Source organism: Melampsora larici-populina, assembly GCF_000204055.1.
Source record: "Melampsora larici-populina 98AG31 unplaced genomic scaffold MELLAscaffold_4, whole genome shotgun sequence".
Classification (NCBI taxonomy): Eukaryota; Fungi; Basidiomycota; class Pucciniomycetes; order Pucciniales; family Melampsoraceae; genus Melampsora; species Melampsora laricis-populina.
The window spans coordinates 2,431,355-2,445,901 of record NW_006768768.1 but is presented as its reverse complement, the minus strand read 5'-3'; the positions used below and the strand labels follow the sequence as shown (position 1 = coordinate 2,445,901).

General features: G+C 43.6%; 6 protein-coding genes across 6 annotated transcripts; 3 read left to right on the top strand and 3 right to left on the bottom strand.

The window, feature by feature from the left end:
* Nucleotides 1-1,169: 1,169 nt before the first annotated feature.
* On the top strand, nucleotides 1,170-3,183 carry MELLADRAFT_92472 (uncharacterized protein; the record flags this gene model as incomplete). The annotated part of the gene is made up of 10 exons (XM_007405637.1): nucleotides 1,170-1,323; nucleotides 1,414-1,497; nucleotides 1,567-1,677; nucleotides 1,759-1,815; nucleotides 1,884-2,000; nucleotides 2,085-2,137; nucleotides 2,217-2,517; nucleotides 2,582-2,680; nucleotides 2,734-2,844; nucleotides 2,906-3,183. The coding sequence occupies 10 exons, from the start codon at nucleotides 1,170-1,172 to the stop codon at nucleotides 3,181-3,183; spliced, it is 1,365 nt and encodes a 454-aa protein (XP_007405699.1).
* A 791-nt stretch (nucleotides 3,184-3,974) lies between these two features.
* MELLADRAFT_92471 (uncharacterized protein) lies at nucleotides 3,975-4,806 on the bottom strand (the record flags this gene model as incomplete). The annotated part of the gene is made up of 2 exons (XM_007405575.1): nucleotides 3,975-4,014; nucleotides 4,082-4,806. 2 exons carry the CDS (start codon nucleotides 4,804-4,806, stop codon nucleotides 3,975-3,977), a joined length of 765 nt encoding a protein of 254 aa, XP_007405637.1.
* Nucleotides 4,807-5,543: 737 nt separating this feature from the next.
* Nucleotides 5,544-6,493, top strand: MELLADRAFT_60051 (uncharacterized protein; the record flags this gene model as incomplete). Its single annotated transcript, XM_007405638.1, has 5 exons — nucleotides 5,544-5,613; nucleotides 5,639-5,794; nucleotides 5,850-5,957; nucleotides 6,043-6,153; nucleotides 6,225-6,493. 5 exons carry the CDS (start codon nucleotides 5,544-5,546, stop codon nucleotides 6,491-6,493), a joined length of 714 nt encoding a protein of 237 aa, XP_007405700.1.
* Nucleotides 6,494-7,262: 769 nt separating this feature from the next.
* Nucleotides 7,263-8,105, bottom strand: MELLADRAFT_92470 (uncharacterized protein; the record flags this gene model as incomplete). The annotated part of the gene is made up of 1 exon (XM_007405574.1): nucleotides 7,263-8,105. The coding sequence occupies one exon, from the start codon at nucleotides 8,103-8,105 to the stop codon at nucleotides 7,263-7,265; it is 843 nt and encodes a 280-aa protein (XP_007405636.1).
* A 675-nt stretch (nucleotides 8,106-8,780) lies between these two features.
* Nucleotides 8,781-9,293, bottom strand: MELLADRAFT_102910 (uncharacterized protein; the record flags this gene model as incomplete). Its single annotated transcript, XM_007405573.1, has 2 exons — nucleotides 8,781-8,959; nucleotides 9,062-9,293. The coding sequence occupies 2 exons, from the start codon at nucleotides 9,291-9,293 to the stop codon at nucleotides 8,781-8,783; spliced, it is 411 nt and encodes a 136-aa protein (XP_007405635.1).
* A 323-nt stretch (nucleotides 9,294-9,616) lies between these two features.
* Nucleotides 9,617-12,748, top strand: MELLADRAFT_60049 (uncharacterized protein; the record flags this gene model as incomplete). The annotated part of the gene is made up of 9 exons (XM_007405639.1): nucleotides 9,617-9,857; nucleotides 9,962-10,375; nucleotides 10,441-10,518; nucleotides 10,628-10,876; nucleotides 10,943-11,350; nucleotides 11,410-11,558; nucleotides 11,613-12,052; nucleotides 12,132-12,210; nucleotides 12,275-12,748. The coding sequence occupies 9 exons, from the start codon at nucleotides 9,617-9,619 to the stop codon at nucleotides 12,746-12,748; spliced, it is 2,532 nt and encodes an 843-aa protein (XP_007405701.1).
* Between the last annotated feature and the right edge of the window lie 1,799 nt (nucleotides 12,749-14,547).

The following is a 14,547-nucleotide window of genomic DNA, read 5'->3' as shown; positions in this document are numbered from 1 at the left end:
ACATAACGCACTTTTCTAGGCTCAAATAATAAATCAGTGACTAGGTATAGAAAAGTATCTATTTTCTGTCGCACACTGCCTCTCAACAAGTTTTATGTTTTTGTCCTTTGGCTGGTTGCAATTGCCTAACACTATCCATCAAGGGTCCCACTTTACAATTGAATCACCTACTTATTTCAACCAACATACCCCGTTTATAGTCATTGTTACTGTCCCTTCACCAGACTCTCAAAAACAACAGCGATCCTGCCCTTTGGTCTGTACAAAGCCATGCATAGATTGAATCAAACGATGAATATACATATGTAAAATTGAATGCCACGAGTGATATGTTGTCTTATGTAGTCATCACAAAAGTACAAAGTAACCTGTATCATCTCGTTGCTTTAAGATAATGGCTCATTGAGGATCAAGTAAGTCATTGAACCCACGAAATGCACTCTTAACTCGCGTCGGTCGGCCCCTTCACCACCAAGCTTACATGAATCACAACATTTCTTTGTTCTATGACTCATCTACACTCCCTTCGATACCCTCCAAGAGATCCAGGCAATTCCAATCCACCTGGTATGACGTACGAGCAGCACCTTGGTATTTTATCTTCCTTTCATCATCGCTGTTTTTCAACCCTGGAGCAAGATATAAACTGCTGGTTATCTACGAGACTTGATCAAGCTTACTCGTTCCGTTTTCTGTACTTCTTGTCTTGATACAACTCCCCACGTAGGCACCTTTTTAGTCTTGCTTTAAGGCACTTTCATCTTTTTACTCAATCACGATTCTCGCTCTCACAATCCTTACGCTCAGTATCTCTGTAATCAGTATCTTCCTCTGAGTCATTTGCATCACAGCTATCGATTTTTATCTCTTCATCTAGTACCTTTCAAGAACACGCAGCGGTAGGTACAGCTCAATACCGTGCTCCGTTATTTCTCTCTTTCTGTGATGTGTTAAATACTCGAAAAATTGATGAGTCTATTTGCACATTCACGTGTCTCACGGTTATCTTTTGGATGGTATTATCAATTTTCAGGTTGGTTAATTCAGCTTTAGAAAAAAGTCGGTCATGACAGAATTTGATAGTTTTTTGTTCGCATAATAGACTATAGCTCATTTAGATACTCTTCACAACAACTGTCATCGCGTCGTTTATTGTGTCCTTCGAACTCATGGCCCGGTCAGAAATGTTCGATCCTAGCGCACCAGGTGTTACGAAGCAAATGATGTTAGATTGGTTACAAATCAATCATCCCATGTCTGTAGTCTCGTCACATACCGTCAAGAGTGGTGTCGCCGAGATAGTGCGGAAGAAACAGCCCGAGTGTGAGTGCATCTCTGACGTCGATAATCTGTTTCTCTCTTACTATATAACTTATCCGTTTTCCGTTTGATCTTTTTGATATATGCCAAAAGTTTTCCCGAACCCAATGAGCGACGCGCCAGGACTAATGCCAGACACTTCCAACCCGGTCAGCGAATTTCAAGTCGATATGCCTGGTAAGCTTTTTTTTCTTTCCGATCTGAATAGATTCCACTGCAAACATTCTGACTCGTGAACTACCTAAGTGTCCACGGTTTACCCTTCATCATCTGATTCCCCCCACCTGGCAATCACACCCGAGGAACCAGTCAATCAACGTGACTTCCCCACCTCAAGTGTACCTTTGAAAGCCTCTGGTAAGTGACTCGATTGAGAACATTTCAATTCAGATCTTGTAGTTCTGACTTGTGAACTATAATCTACAGCGGAACATCAAGTCACGCAATTGGGACCCCCAATCTCCAGCGCGAAACCCTTGAAGCGTGCCACCTTTGGTAGGTGACTTGATCTAACACCTTGTCAGTTTGATGTTGTGATGCTGATGCTGTGAGCAACGAACTAGCTCTGCCCGTTAATTTGCCTCAAGAGCTCTTGCGGTCATCAACATCATCAGAAGGGCAACTCAAGCGACCTGGTTCCCCCACTCCAAACGGACAGGTTTCTAAACGTGCTAACCTGGGTAAGCGTCTTCATCCCGAGAGATCATATTGTTATACCCATCGCTAACAGTCACTTGGCCAACTCAATGTGTAATATTTATTAGATAATGTAGGACTGTCGCAATCTCGAAGTAAACCTGTGAAGAAAGAGAAGAAGGTGAGATTGGTCAGCCATCCATGTTCCTATGCCTACTGATCACGCCGTCTATCACTCTTGACAAACTTGTCATTCACAGCGGGTAGCAAAGAGCTATCCTGTCTTAGGTTCGAGCAAGCCATCACATCAGATACCGCACAAGTCGACAACAGGTTTGTACGACTCGTGTACCGACTTATTGGACACTGTCAACAAGGAAGATCTCAAAGCCTTGCGATCTTATGAAGTAGAACATATGAAATCATCAAGCACTTCGACTGGCATTCAATCCAGCTCGAAAATGATGGAAAGCAATGGGCTCATCAATACTCCAGACACTCCTGAAATGCGGGACCTCATCGATCTCTCAGGTGTCGATTGGCTTGGTGTCGAAGATCTAGGTCAGTGTTAACCATTTACTTTCATGTTTCATAGCCTCATATCATAGTAATCTTTTCTCATGAGCAGCAATCACGGAGGACAAACAAAAGCACAGAATAACTGCATCAACAATCAAGTCTGGCGTGGATGTATTCCACGAAGAAAGACGTCGAGCAGAGATAGGTACGGTCCACTGTACTTCTAGCACATGACACACGCTGATAGACAGACATGAGCAGTTTCTGGTCTTCAGGACTCCGTGTCTCAGCTGTTGAAAAGGATGGATGCTGTGGAGCAAACATCAGTTGCTAGCATCATTCAAAATGAACGACAAAGATACGAGCAAGGTGCGTGTCTCAATTTGAAGGTTAAGATTTTCACTGACTCTGCTTTCCATTTCCTTTACAGATCGTGCACTCGAGGAAGCCACGCGTCGTCTTGACAATCAAGCCAAATGTATTGATGATCTCAAGGATACCGTCTCCGGCTTGAAAGAGCAGCTGCATCTTCTGCAGCGCCAATGCGACAAATACGAACAAGACATTCAAACACAGGAACGATGTATTGTGCGGCTGATGCAGCATGACGTGGGTGAAGCGGATTCAGACGGAGGTGAAGAGGATTCAGACGGAGAAGTCGGCAACAATGAACCTGGAGTTGACAGTCAATCTGACTATAGTGTTTGAAAACTCATATTTTATGCGCGATGGGTTGTTAGTAATTTCCTAAAGACGTTATAATCTTTGTAACCTTTTCTATTGTTTGGCCCTGGTGGCATTGGTTTAGATACATGTTTGCGTTTGTTTGCTTCCTTTCGGTCTTAGTCTTTTGAAGGTTATCTTTATCCTGTAATACATATTATTCATTTCCAAGCTTCTGAATCAGGTTCTTGAGTTGGAAGTCCAGCAAAACTCATGGCACGTGACTGAAGTCAGAGATTGTTATCAGGCCGCATGAACATTCTTTGAGCTTTCTCATTTAAGCACGAGTGCTACCGCGGGTATCAATATTGCTCAGTGATGAAAACAAGAGTCGCACCATTGGCTTGCACGTATCCAAATGCACGTACATCCTGCACAGAACAAATGCAGGACAATTGAGATATTCAATTCCACAACGGATTCATACATAGATACATGAGTACATGCACGATAGTGCACTCAAAAAATGTTTTTTTCTATTCTCATGTCGAACATTTCATAAGGTGTAGTGAAATCTGCTCAATGAAGTTTGGGTCTAATTTCACGACTTTCAATGTAAAAGCTTGGTGTGGCCGATTGGTGTTTTTCAATTATTTGAGACTTTCTCTGCTTCAAAGTGGAAAAATAAAGTAGCTATGTACAATTTCAGAATGACGCGCGATAAAAGATAGGAAAGTCAAAGCCAAAATACACATGTCAGTTGCATGTTTTCAAAGATGTTGAGGTGGGCTGGGATGATCGACAAGTACCTTTTTGATATCTTGAAGTGAGACAATTTACTTAGAAGGATCCGGTTGACGGCTAGCCAGAATGTTTCTAATTGTGATCAATATAATATTAGTTCAGAGAAGTCAAATTCGTTAACTGAAGAGAAGAGACTTACTTGTGATATTCAGCCAACGCGGCAACAAATCCAACATCTTGAATGGAATTACTAAACAATCGCTGATTAGATCTCAATGAAATGATCATAGTTTTCTGCCGCTCCTCAAGCACTTGGCGTTCGGTTGGTGAAAGATTGTTTTGACGTAATTGAAGCTGTATGCCCTCAATGGACTGATGACAATCTTGAAGGTAGCATGAACTGTCGTGGAAGGCTTCTTCGGCACCAGCTTGGGCTTCCATGATCACGTTGATCTCTTCTTGATTTAAGAACTCGTAAGTATCGAGAAAGCGGTTGAGGTATTCGGCAGCAAGACGGTACTGCCCATTCTTGAGGTACGTAAGACAAAAGTTGTTGAACATTGCCATCCGATTGACGTCGATATCATCGACAGAGTCTACCGTGGTTGTAAATTCGGGACTTTCGGATATTGGGGTAGGTGATGAGGCTTGCGTGTAGTTTGGAACGCGCTGAGTAGGGATGATTATATTAGATAGACGCGGCGCAACCATGCCGATGAACATCTTTTGGAGGAGATCACGATCTTGTTGTGCATTCGGAGTAAAACGAAAATGGGGATAGAACGCTAGGATTGTCTCTAAGATTTCGGTGGTAGCGGCTGTACGTAGAAATAGTTCAGGATCAATGCTTGGCCTAATGCCATCAACAACATATCGAAGAAGATAACTAGGCAGAAAAACACAAAACTGGATTGGGTTAGACATGATGTTGCTATAGAGGTTCAAATTCTATTATCAATAATCAAAAATAAATGGCACGGGTGGATTGGGAAGGCGCTTAGTTTATAAAAATCTGAAGGCCCACCTCGCATCGCAGGATTGGAATTTTCCATATAATGATAAGTATCTTCATTCGAGTGCAAGTCAAGATTCGCAAAAGGATGAGTTGGCCATATGGTGCAATGTCAGCTGAATGATTCATAATTAGTAGAAATGTAGAAGTCTTGATATCAAGATTTCTATGATATCAAGACTTCCATGAAACACACAGATTATAGTAATATGCGATCTTGTAGAAGCCCAAGGAGGCTGCAATATCAGAATAATAGAATTTCGACCCATGATGCATGCATAATTCGAAACAATATTACTTGCATTACATAAAGTTGAAGTCAGTTAAGGTGTGGCCAGTGAGCAACATCTTTGATGGTGCGATTATGTGATGTCGTGGTGTCATATATAATATATTATATACAAGATCAACACACATTTACACGCCCCACAAGTAATTAATCAAGATCCTTAATATGAGGCTCTTGAAGTGGTGATGTTACTCACCTTTATCCCCGCCCGCACCACCCTCAAGGGCAACTTCAAAACAATTGATCAATTCCTTTCGGCTTGTACACTCTGACTTCCCGTACTTGCACCCCTGATATTCCTGACGTTCATCTTCGAGCCATCCAAGTTTTCCAAAATCATTCGTCGCCAAAAAGCCCATCATGTCTGAGTATCTTAAAGGTTTGAATCTCTCCACTTTCCCACCTAGTCATCACACCACTGTATTGAAAAGTGCGAAATTGGTCTTCAAATTTAGCTGAATCTGAAACTAGCAAAGATCCTGGAGCGGCGATTTGGTCCCAAACTCCAGACACCACCAACACGGAAAATCAAGATTCAAAGGTTGATGTTCACAATGCGACAGATGACGTGAAATTGAGTGATGGGACAGGTGTAGATTCTGGAAAACAGGGTTTGTAGATATTGCTTAAAAGATTGGAAGTTTAAGGTAAACTCGGCGTTGACAGTGTCCATTCCCTATGAATTCACAGATACAGGTACTCAGACACATGGTTGTGCCTTGAAGCGCGCCCACGATGGTATCTATGAAGAGAATACAAGAGTTGAAATACAAGGTAAGGACAATCTTCTTTGTCGCTTTTCGTGATTTATTTGGGTGCTCGATCAAATCAGACTGACGTGTGCATCAAATCAATGCAGGTACTGCATTCAAGGAGCCATTGGACCGTATGAATAGCATGCTGGGTCTGCTTGAGAGAAAGCTTAGGGAAAATATTGATACTCAAGCTGTACAACAAGAGCGAATATATGGTGTGTGACATTTGGTATGAATGCTGATCAATACTGTACTCAATCATCGATTCCTACTCTTTTTTCTGTAGCTTCAGTTGAGGGCAAGATAGCTTTACATCTCGAAAAAGCAATCGACGATATACATGTGCTAAAGTCTAAGGTTGAAGATTTGCAAGTGGAGGTTCTTGATTTGAATGAGGAGGTGTCTTCAGCCCATCACAAGATCAAGATACACGAGAGAGTAATCCGAAAGCTTTTAGGACCTGCGGGCAACAACCTTGTTGACCAATACGATGATGACTCAGACGATGTCAAATCCGATAACACTGCTGAACCACAAACAGACTCCGGTGTTTGATTGGATCTAATCCTATGATGTAGTTTTTGTTTCTGATTGTAATGGGATTGTTTCAGCTCTCTTGGCGTTCGAGGCATCTACTAAAGGCAGAACAATGAATGATACTAGCAGTCTTATAGCACGTTTGCTTTCTTTATTCACGAGTGCCTCACAAATGGAGGATCCAATTTTGCAGAAACATTTCCTCATCTTTGCCATTAGAATTGCGATGGTCTTGGTTGTATTTTCATCTGTTGTTTCTTTTTGGATATGTAGTCGCTGGGTTGTCTATTTGTTTAAGCCTTTGTTCATCTGGTGTTTGTGGTCCAATGGCTAGTAATATATGCATGAATTTGCATGTACAACTACTGACGATGATGTTATCTTCAGAGTTCATCCGTGGCAGCCCTTATATCAACAGAGCACGCTGAATTGGCAGGCAGTACAGTCCAGTGCAAGCAATAAAAAGTAGTTTTAAAAACCACATCTAACACAAGAAGACAATACAGTACAATCCAGGTGTGTGAGAATGTAGAAAAACATCAGAATTCTTTAGTGTTCGGAACAATCAGGAGGTGAAGATACTGAATTGAGAGGCAGTATAGTCCAGTGCGAGCAATACAAAGCGGTTTCAAAAACAAATCCTACAAATAGAGCTGCTGGTTGGAAACACGAGACATGAGACGGAAAACAATACAATACCAACCAGGTGTGTGATCACAAAAGGAAAAAAGCAGACAAGCATCACAATTTTTAGACAAACATCACGATTCTTGATTGTCCGCACCAATCAGGTAGTGACAATAGAGTAGTGAAATCCCTCAATTAAAACACCAGGCTCAACAGTCCCTTCACAGATGAACTTGATGTATAAGGCAAGGCAAACAGAACGATTCAATCCGGCATTGTGAATGAATACCTCGGGGTTTTTGCATTGGAGAGCAAAACGGAGGTGTTCGATCGTGTGTCCTTTAAGAGCGTGCTGTTTGACGGCACGGGGTGCTTTAGTGAATTCTGAAGATTCGGGTAAGTTGAGATCTGGATCGATGTGTTGTTTGTAAAGCCGGCGTAAACCATCTATCTTAGTGTCTGAAGTTATGTTCACGCTGGGAGCTCGACGCTGGAGGACCTCTTTCAGCATGCGACGAGTTGTAGTGGAGGCCAAAGGATCAAAGTCGTCTTCCTCAGTATCCATGGGAGTAGGCGGAGCGGGTGATATAAATGGCTTAAGACGCGGTAACCAATCTTTTTCAAATTCTGCAACCAAGGCCGCTTTAAGGCCGGTGAAACTAGCCGTGGTGGCCGGGTTGAAGTGCAAGAGAATTCGATAGAACTCGATTTTCTTTATCGACTTTTTCTTGATCATATAGTCATGCTCAAGGAACTTCCGAAGGTCGGATGGTAAGGTTTGCACTGCGTGCCATAACGGATGTGAACTATCGTCGTTGGTTGGTGAATTTGGACCCTTGGAAGGGAAGGTCTTTTGACGACCAGCTGATGGTGGGGCTCCTTCAAGAGTGAAAGCTGCAGGAGCAGCCGTCTTCTTCTGCATATTAGACAGGATCTCGGTTGCAGTGCTTGGCGATGTGACCGGACTGGTGCTGGATCCTGACGATTTTCCCTTCTTCGACATAACTAGAGTTATTCAATGGTCAAAAATTTGCTGAATACTTTCACAGAAAGAGCATGGTAAAACATACCAGGATTGTTCAAGGAGTTGAAGAACGCAGGCAATCGTATTGGTAGATTGAAGCTGATTGAAGAGCGGTCTACAAGGAACTAAAAGTTGAGGACACATGTGGTTTAGTGAACATCAGTACACTTGAACGAAGATGTATATTCGGTTTCAGGAGATCGAGAGCAAGAGAGGTATGATTCTGCGTACCCTGGAGGCTTCGAGTATAGGCTTATTTAAGGCTTCGTTTTCCAATTTGAGAGTAATCCGGTAGCTGCCGATTCGTAGATTGAGTGATGAAGGTACGTGAATCAATGATATGCGAGATCAACAGGCAAAGTGATAATTTTGAGACTAAACGGAGTCAAGAAGGAAAACACAAAAACGCAGAGCAGTGATATTTGTTCAAAACGTAGTAACCACGATCACGGATGTTAGAAAGTGTTGTGCGGGGGGAGAGGAGAAGACCTGAATCCGTAAACGTATCAGTTATACTTGAAGCTGTGGAAGAGTGTACATGTCCTATGAAATAAAGCTTCTGGGTGATGAACAAAATCTGCGAGTGACAAAGGTGATTAAATATACAAATGTGTCCAAACAAAAACCGGGTATGATGAGTTGGATCAAAAGTTGCTATAGCTTATTGTGGGGCTCTGGTGCGTAAGACATGCAAGTCTTTCGGCCCGTGTTGCAGGGTCCATGTGAGTGAGTCACTAGTTTGACTTGATCACCCCAGCAACTTGTATTTGTATACCTCAAATGGCTTTGTCCATTCCTAGGAATCGGTTTCCCAGGTGTTAGATCCCTTTGAGCTGAAATGCGTCAACGTAGTAAAGATACATGTACCCATCTCCGCCGCGTCCTTTGTTGACGGAGCTCATGCGTATGTCCAGCTCACAAGAAACAGTACCCACTTGTGTCGCGTTGTTTGATGACTGAATTAATGATTATCTGTAGCTCATGAGAGGTAGCACGAAGGTAGTAAAGACACATGTACCTGCCTCCGCCATCTCCTTTGATGTTGGAGATTATGCCTATTCCCAGCTCACAAGAAATAGTACCCACTTCTGTCGCTTTATTTGATGAGTAAGTTAATGAATATTTGTAGCTCATGAGAGGTACCACGCTTTTGATATACCCTTTCATGTTTTGTTTGCATACATAGTGAGCCATTTTTGTGTAGCCATGGAATTGATTTGCGGTAAAGGACATCACTTGGCAAGTTGGAAACACACCAATTTTCCTACAAAACAAAGGAACTGAATGGCTGTACTTGATCATTCCATCACTTCAACCTCTCTTTGGATAGGCCGATGTTCTAGGTGCCATCCAATCACGTATATATCGTTCCACCGTTTTCACATTATCCGACATCGTCAGAGTCACATAATTGTCGTAGAGACAAGTCTGAGTATTTTCATCCTCTAGTTTTTTGTTCTGTCCTGCTTTATTGCTCTCATTTACACGTGATGTCTTCAAAAAAAGAAAAGAGCCTCCCTCGTCGAAGCTTGCGAAACAAACCTTCAGCGCCACTTGCAGAGGGCCCTGCATCAGCACCTCCTCAGCCAGCACCGCCGGTGCTTTCTTCAGTCCTCAAGCTTTCAACTTCACAGCCGCATTGTGAACCACCTGAAGCGGGTCCATCGACCACAGGCACGCGGCCCCGAAAGCGCAAGAAGGGCCCGCCTCCACCTACCAGCTCGGCGGGCGGTAAGCTTCTATTTTTTGTGGGAATCTTCTTGTTGGACGTTGTAGTTGACTCATCAATCAATTCTCAATCGGCCACTCTTGGCTATCCTTCTCTGGCATCATAGGACACGAGACACCGGAACTGCACGAGGATATACCCAGTCGACTTGAGAATTCGGGCGTTTCAGTTGGACCTAAGGCGACCCGAAACCGATTGTTAGACCTCCTTGATAAGTATGTGGACACCAAGAGGCCCAGGCTAGTCCGTAACAACCAAGCCCCAAGGATTCGATCGAGTCACGAAGTTAGGTCAAAGCGTCGACAAAACTTGGAACTCAATACGACTGAACCCTCTCCAGCCAGAAATCAGGACACTCGCAAAGAATCTCTGGCTGCTGACCCAGCTCCCCCAGAAGATTACGACTTCAACATTCTTGAGTGCCCAGACTTGATTCAGATTGTTGAAAAGATAGGCTTTGATGGCAGGAGGCTCACCAAAGACAAACTAGTCGATCTCTGCAATAAGCATCGTGATAAAAGTACGTCAGGGTTGAATATATCAACGCAGGCTCAGTGTGCTGAAGCCTTACAAATAAATGAACAGCTCGCATACCCCGCCACCAGTTCCGATTTGAAGTCCAAGCACTTCAAACTTCATCTCCGCCTCCCACTGGACCCGAGGGTTGGTCAATTCAATCTTGATTCATAATGGATGTATCAACTCAAATGTGTACTACGCGTAACTTCCTCCTTCTTATCAGCTGGACCTGTGTCTGGTGACCATTATCCAGGTAAAGTGTTTTTAAATATTGTTATTGGTGGGTCAATAAAACTGATTAAACTTCTTTCCGCACACGCAGATGTTGGGCTATCATCTCTCATGCAATGCTCAACTCCTACTGGTCAGAGTCTTCCACCCAACATCTCATCAGTTGGCCAAGCCAAATCACCGATCAGCAAAAAAAGAAGCAAGGGTAAAGAAAGAGCAAGATCGTCCTCGCCTACCCAATCTTCTGAGCGCAGTACAACCGCACAACCTGGTTAGTAGTTTCAGACCGTCCTATGTAGAATCAGTGTATCTATGATTGACACTTTACATAAACTAGCCGATTTGTCCCAGTTTTTGCAACCTACTGAAGATGTCCTCAACGAAGAACTTCCTAGTCTAGAACATCGACGCTTCCGGCACCCTCGCCCTAACCCAACCCACAAATTAGTTTTGAGCAGTAAAACCAATCCAACAGAATCTTCTGACGATGACTGGCATCCACCAGACGACGACAAATCCTCAAGTGACAGTGACGCTGGTGATAGATCTGAAGAATCAAACTCTGATAAGCAGAGCCCCTCTCCAAAGTCTACTAAAAAAACGCCGGCTATGTCTCACGTATCTCCACCGCAGTCTTCCATGCACGCTCAGTCGCCACCATCCCCTCATGTGGGTCAATCTGATGCTCCTGGACAGGGTGCTTGCGAGGAAGAACAAAATGAGCCCGAGTGGCGTACAAAATATTGTAAGTGTCAATATGCATATCTATCACACCATGATTACTGAAGCTTCACATACCTTTAGATCAACTGAAACATTCCCTAGCAGAAACTAATAGCAAACTTGAAATCGTTACCCACGACTTGAACGTTCTATCGGAGGTGGTTAGTCGAATTTCAGACGTCAAACCAAGCTCGTCGCCTGAGACCAAAACACGGGGTGGAAGATCCGCGGTGAGTCTGCAAAACAACACCGGCAAAGACCAGCCAAGCTAATCAGCCATGCAGTATTGGATGCGTATACATGTCGACACTCTTCTAGGTCTTATCAACTCTGCAGCCAGCCTACCCCCTCCGGCAACCGAAGAAGAGCAAGAGGCTTGGCAAATTGAAATTGACCTTGATAACTTTGATCCTTGCACTGAAGCAACCCCATCTACTTCTGACCCATCTCTTCCGGAAAGCGACGGGCTGAAACATCCCAAAGCAACAACCCAACAGCTCATTGTTATGCGAACTATGTTGCGATTTGTGGGGGTCTCACGCTTTTGTCCCAACTTCGCCAATTCCCCATCTTCTGCAGAGAACAAATGGTTATGGGATCTCGCATTCAGAATCTTCATCAAGATAGTCGAGTGCGGCGAATATCCTGGTGTGTCACTTGATGCCAAAAATCGTAAATACCTCAAGAAGTTGTTGGATACACGTGTACGATCTCTTGTGAAACGGTGTGTATCATTAACTCTCATAACCCGGTTTCTTAATCATCTTCTAATGCGCATATTCATTTAACAAACGGACGTTTAGGTATCAGCAAGAGGCTTGGACTGAAGTTCGAAAGAAGCGCGCTGCCAGTGCAGTCCGAAGACGTGCACGGCTGGCTTATGTGCGTCCCGTCATTTCCAGTCTGTTTTCCAAAGCTTCCATCAGACTGATGCAACTATGAACAGACAAAGAAACTTCGCGACCGTATAGTACTCTCACAACGGCCACTATGGCCGCTTTCAGCCGTCATCCAAGAAGCTTGCAGCGATGACGAGACAGATCACGAGGATTGTGCACACCCCGACAACATCCAATCACGAACTCCGTGTCACATCAGAAAGCCAACTTGGCGCAGCTCTGAGTTGACAAACATCTTTATACTTTTGGACGAGTATAAAGCCCGGCTCGACGTCAGTATCCCCAAGCCTAGAAAACAGGAAAATCAAAGCAGTGGGTCAACTCATGGACGCCCTCCACGACCTCGACTCCGGTGCCCGAATGGACTGATTTCCGATATTCCTGTTCCCTCTGGTCTCCCAGTAGACTGCTACTCACCGGATTACCTTGACTCATTAACACCCTTTGAAAGGAGTGCACTTGAGATTGATCGTAAACCTCTCCTTTCAAATTTGATCCCTATTGTAGAGTCACTACAATGATGTCTTCTCTTGTAAGTCATCAATCAAATATCTTTGAGATATTTCAAAAACATAATTACTAACTATATACATGAACTCCAATTTTAGACACGTAATTTAGGGACTCATCGCGCCATAGATACCAATGCAACTGTTGCCACATCCAAACTCTTGTGAATTGAACCAGGCCCGTACCTCATCCAGGCGCAGTGCGCTACCACTTCATCTAATTTCACCAACACACTGTCAGGTTTCTCCCACAATCGTAACTCAGCCTGGACGTCTGGTGCATCAGCTCTTGCAAATGGATTAAATTGACTGAGGGAAAGTGGGCGGAATGCTTGTACACATAGCCATGTGTCTTTTATATTTTTGTTTAGTTCCGGACTTCTGTAGTGTGTAAAGATAGAATGAATTTTACCAAAGCATTTGTGTCCTTGAAGTGAGTTGAAGACAATGAAACTGTCTTTTTGACTTGCTCTAAAGGTTGAAAAGTTTACATCTAAATGTAAAACTTGATTGTAAAACATTCCTCGAGCTGCCACCGGTGCACAACCAAGAGAGCCTTCTTTGGACAACGAAGCCCATTTCTCAGGTGTCACCCACGTACAGTCGTCTGTCCTTTGAGTATTCAAGCGCTTTGTCAAAGATTTCAAGATAATGGGGTCAAGAGATTCCATCTTTGAGTTCGAAGTCTGTCTTCGAAGTTTTGGTAATGGCTGGTATATTTCTTTCAAGCGTGATATATAAGGATGAAGGGCTTCAGGAAGTTTTTCATCTTCGAGGATCCCGGCAAGGTTGCCCGCACGGCAAAAACTCTTCATGAATGTGATTTCAATTTCGCCTTTGGAGAGAAAACAAGTGAAGGTTAGTCATCCATTGGAGTTGACAAGTTCAGAGACACACTCACCAACATGATTGTTGTGGCTTGCTTTGAGGATAGCTCCCATGAGCCTTTCATACGGGAATGACCACCAAGAGCGGACAGGACCAGCCTTCTCAAGACAATCAGCCAAATGTATAGCCATGTGATGGTTACAGGTTGGTTTACAGTGCTCAAAGAGTAAAAAAGAACTCTCTAGATATTCGCGGATGTGATAGCGGTATGATGAAATGATTTCGGAAGTCATCACCCGCTTGAGTGCAAGGTTGACCAAGGATACCAAATGACAAAAGTTTTTGAGGAGTGACGATTGGACATGATCTTGGCCGTACCACATTGGAATGAGTATCAGAGGTAATTGAATTGTGAACAAGTTTCGCCATTCATCAGCTTTAAGCTTACCAAACGAAGCTTTACCCAAAACGGGCAGTGCACGTTTAATCCAGCTGGGAATATGAATATGAGGGAGTAGTGCGTTAATTTCTTTCAACATGGCTGCATCGAATATAATCTTGTCAACTGGTGGTGGCTCCCATGTGCCATCCCATCCTTCGCCCAAAGGAAGAAAATCCTCATCACTCGAGTCAGTATTCTCTGAAAACGAGAGGTTGTTAATGTTCTCATCTTCGTCGTCGTCAATCTCTGGCGCGGGGAAACCCTCAGGCTTTGCTTGCGATTGTGGATTCGAGTGCTCTGACAGAAGATTCAATAATTCAACTGTACTGATTGAAGTTGACTGATCTTCTTCGTCCATTATCTCTTTCATCGACCAAAACCGTCGGCAGTGCCAAGCCAGAAGGCCCAGTAACAAATTGTGCATTGAGTCAATGACGTGACATTCGATGATATCCCAATATTCAAGATCAACTAAAACTGAATAACGGACCCCATGGGTTTTAAAAATTTTCTCTCGTTCCTTGACGGTTTGAGCATCCCG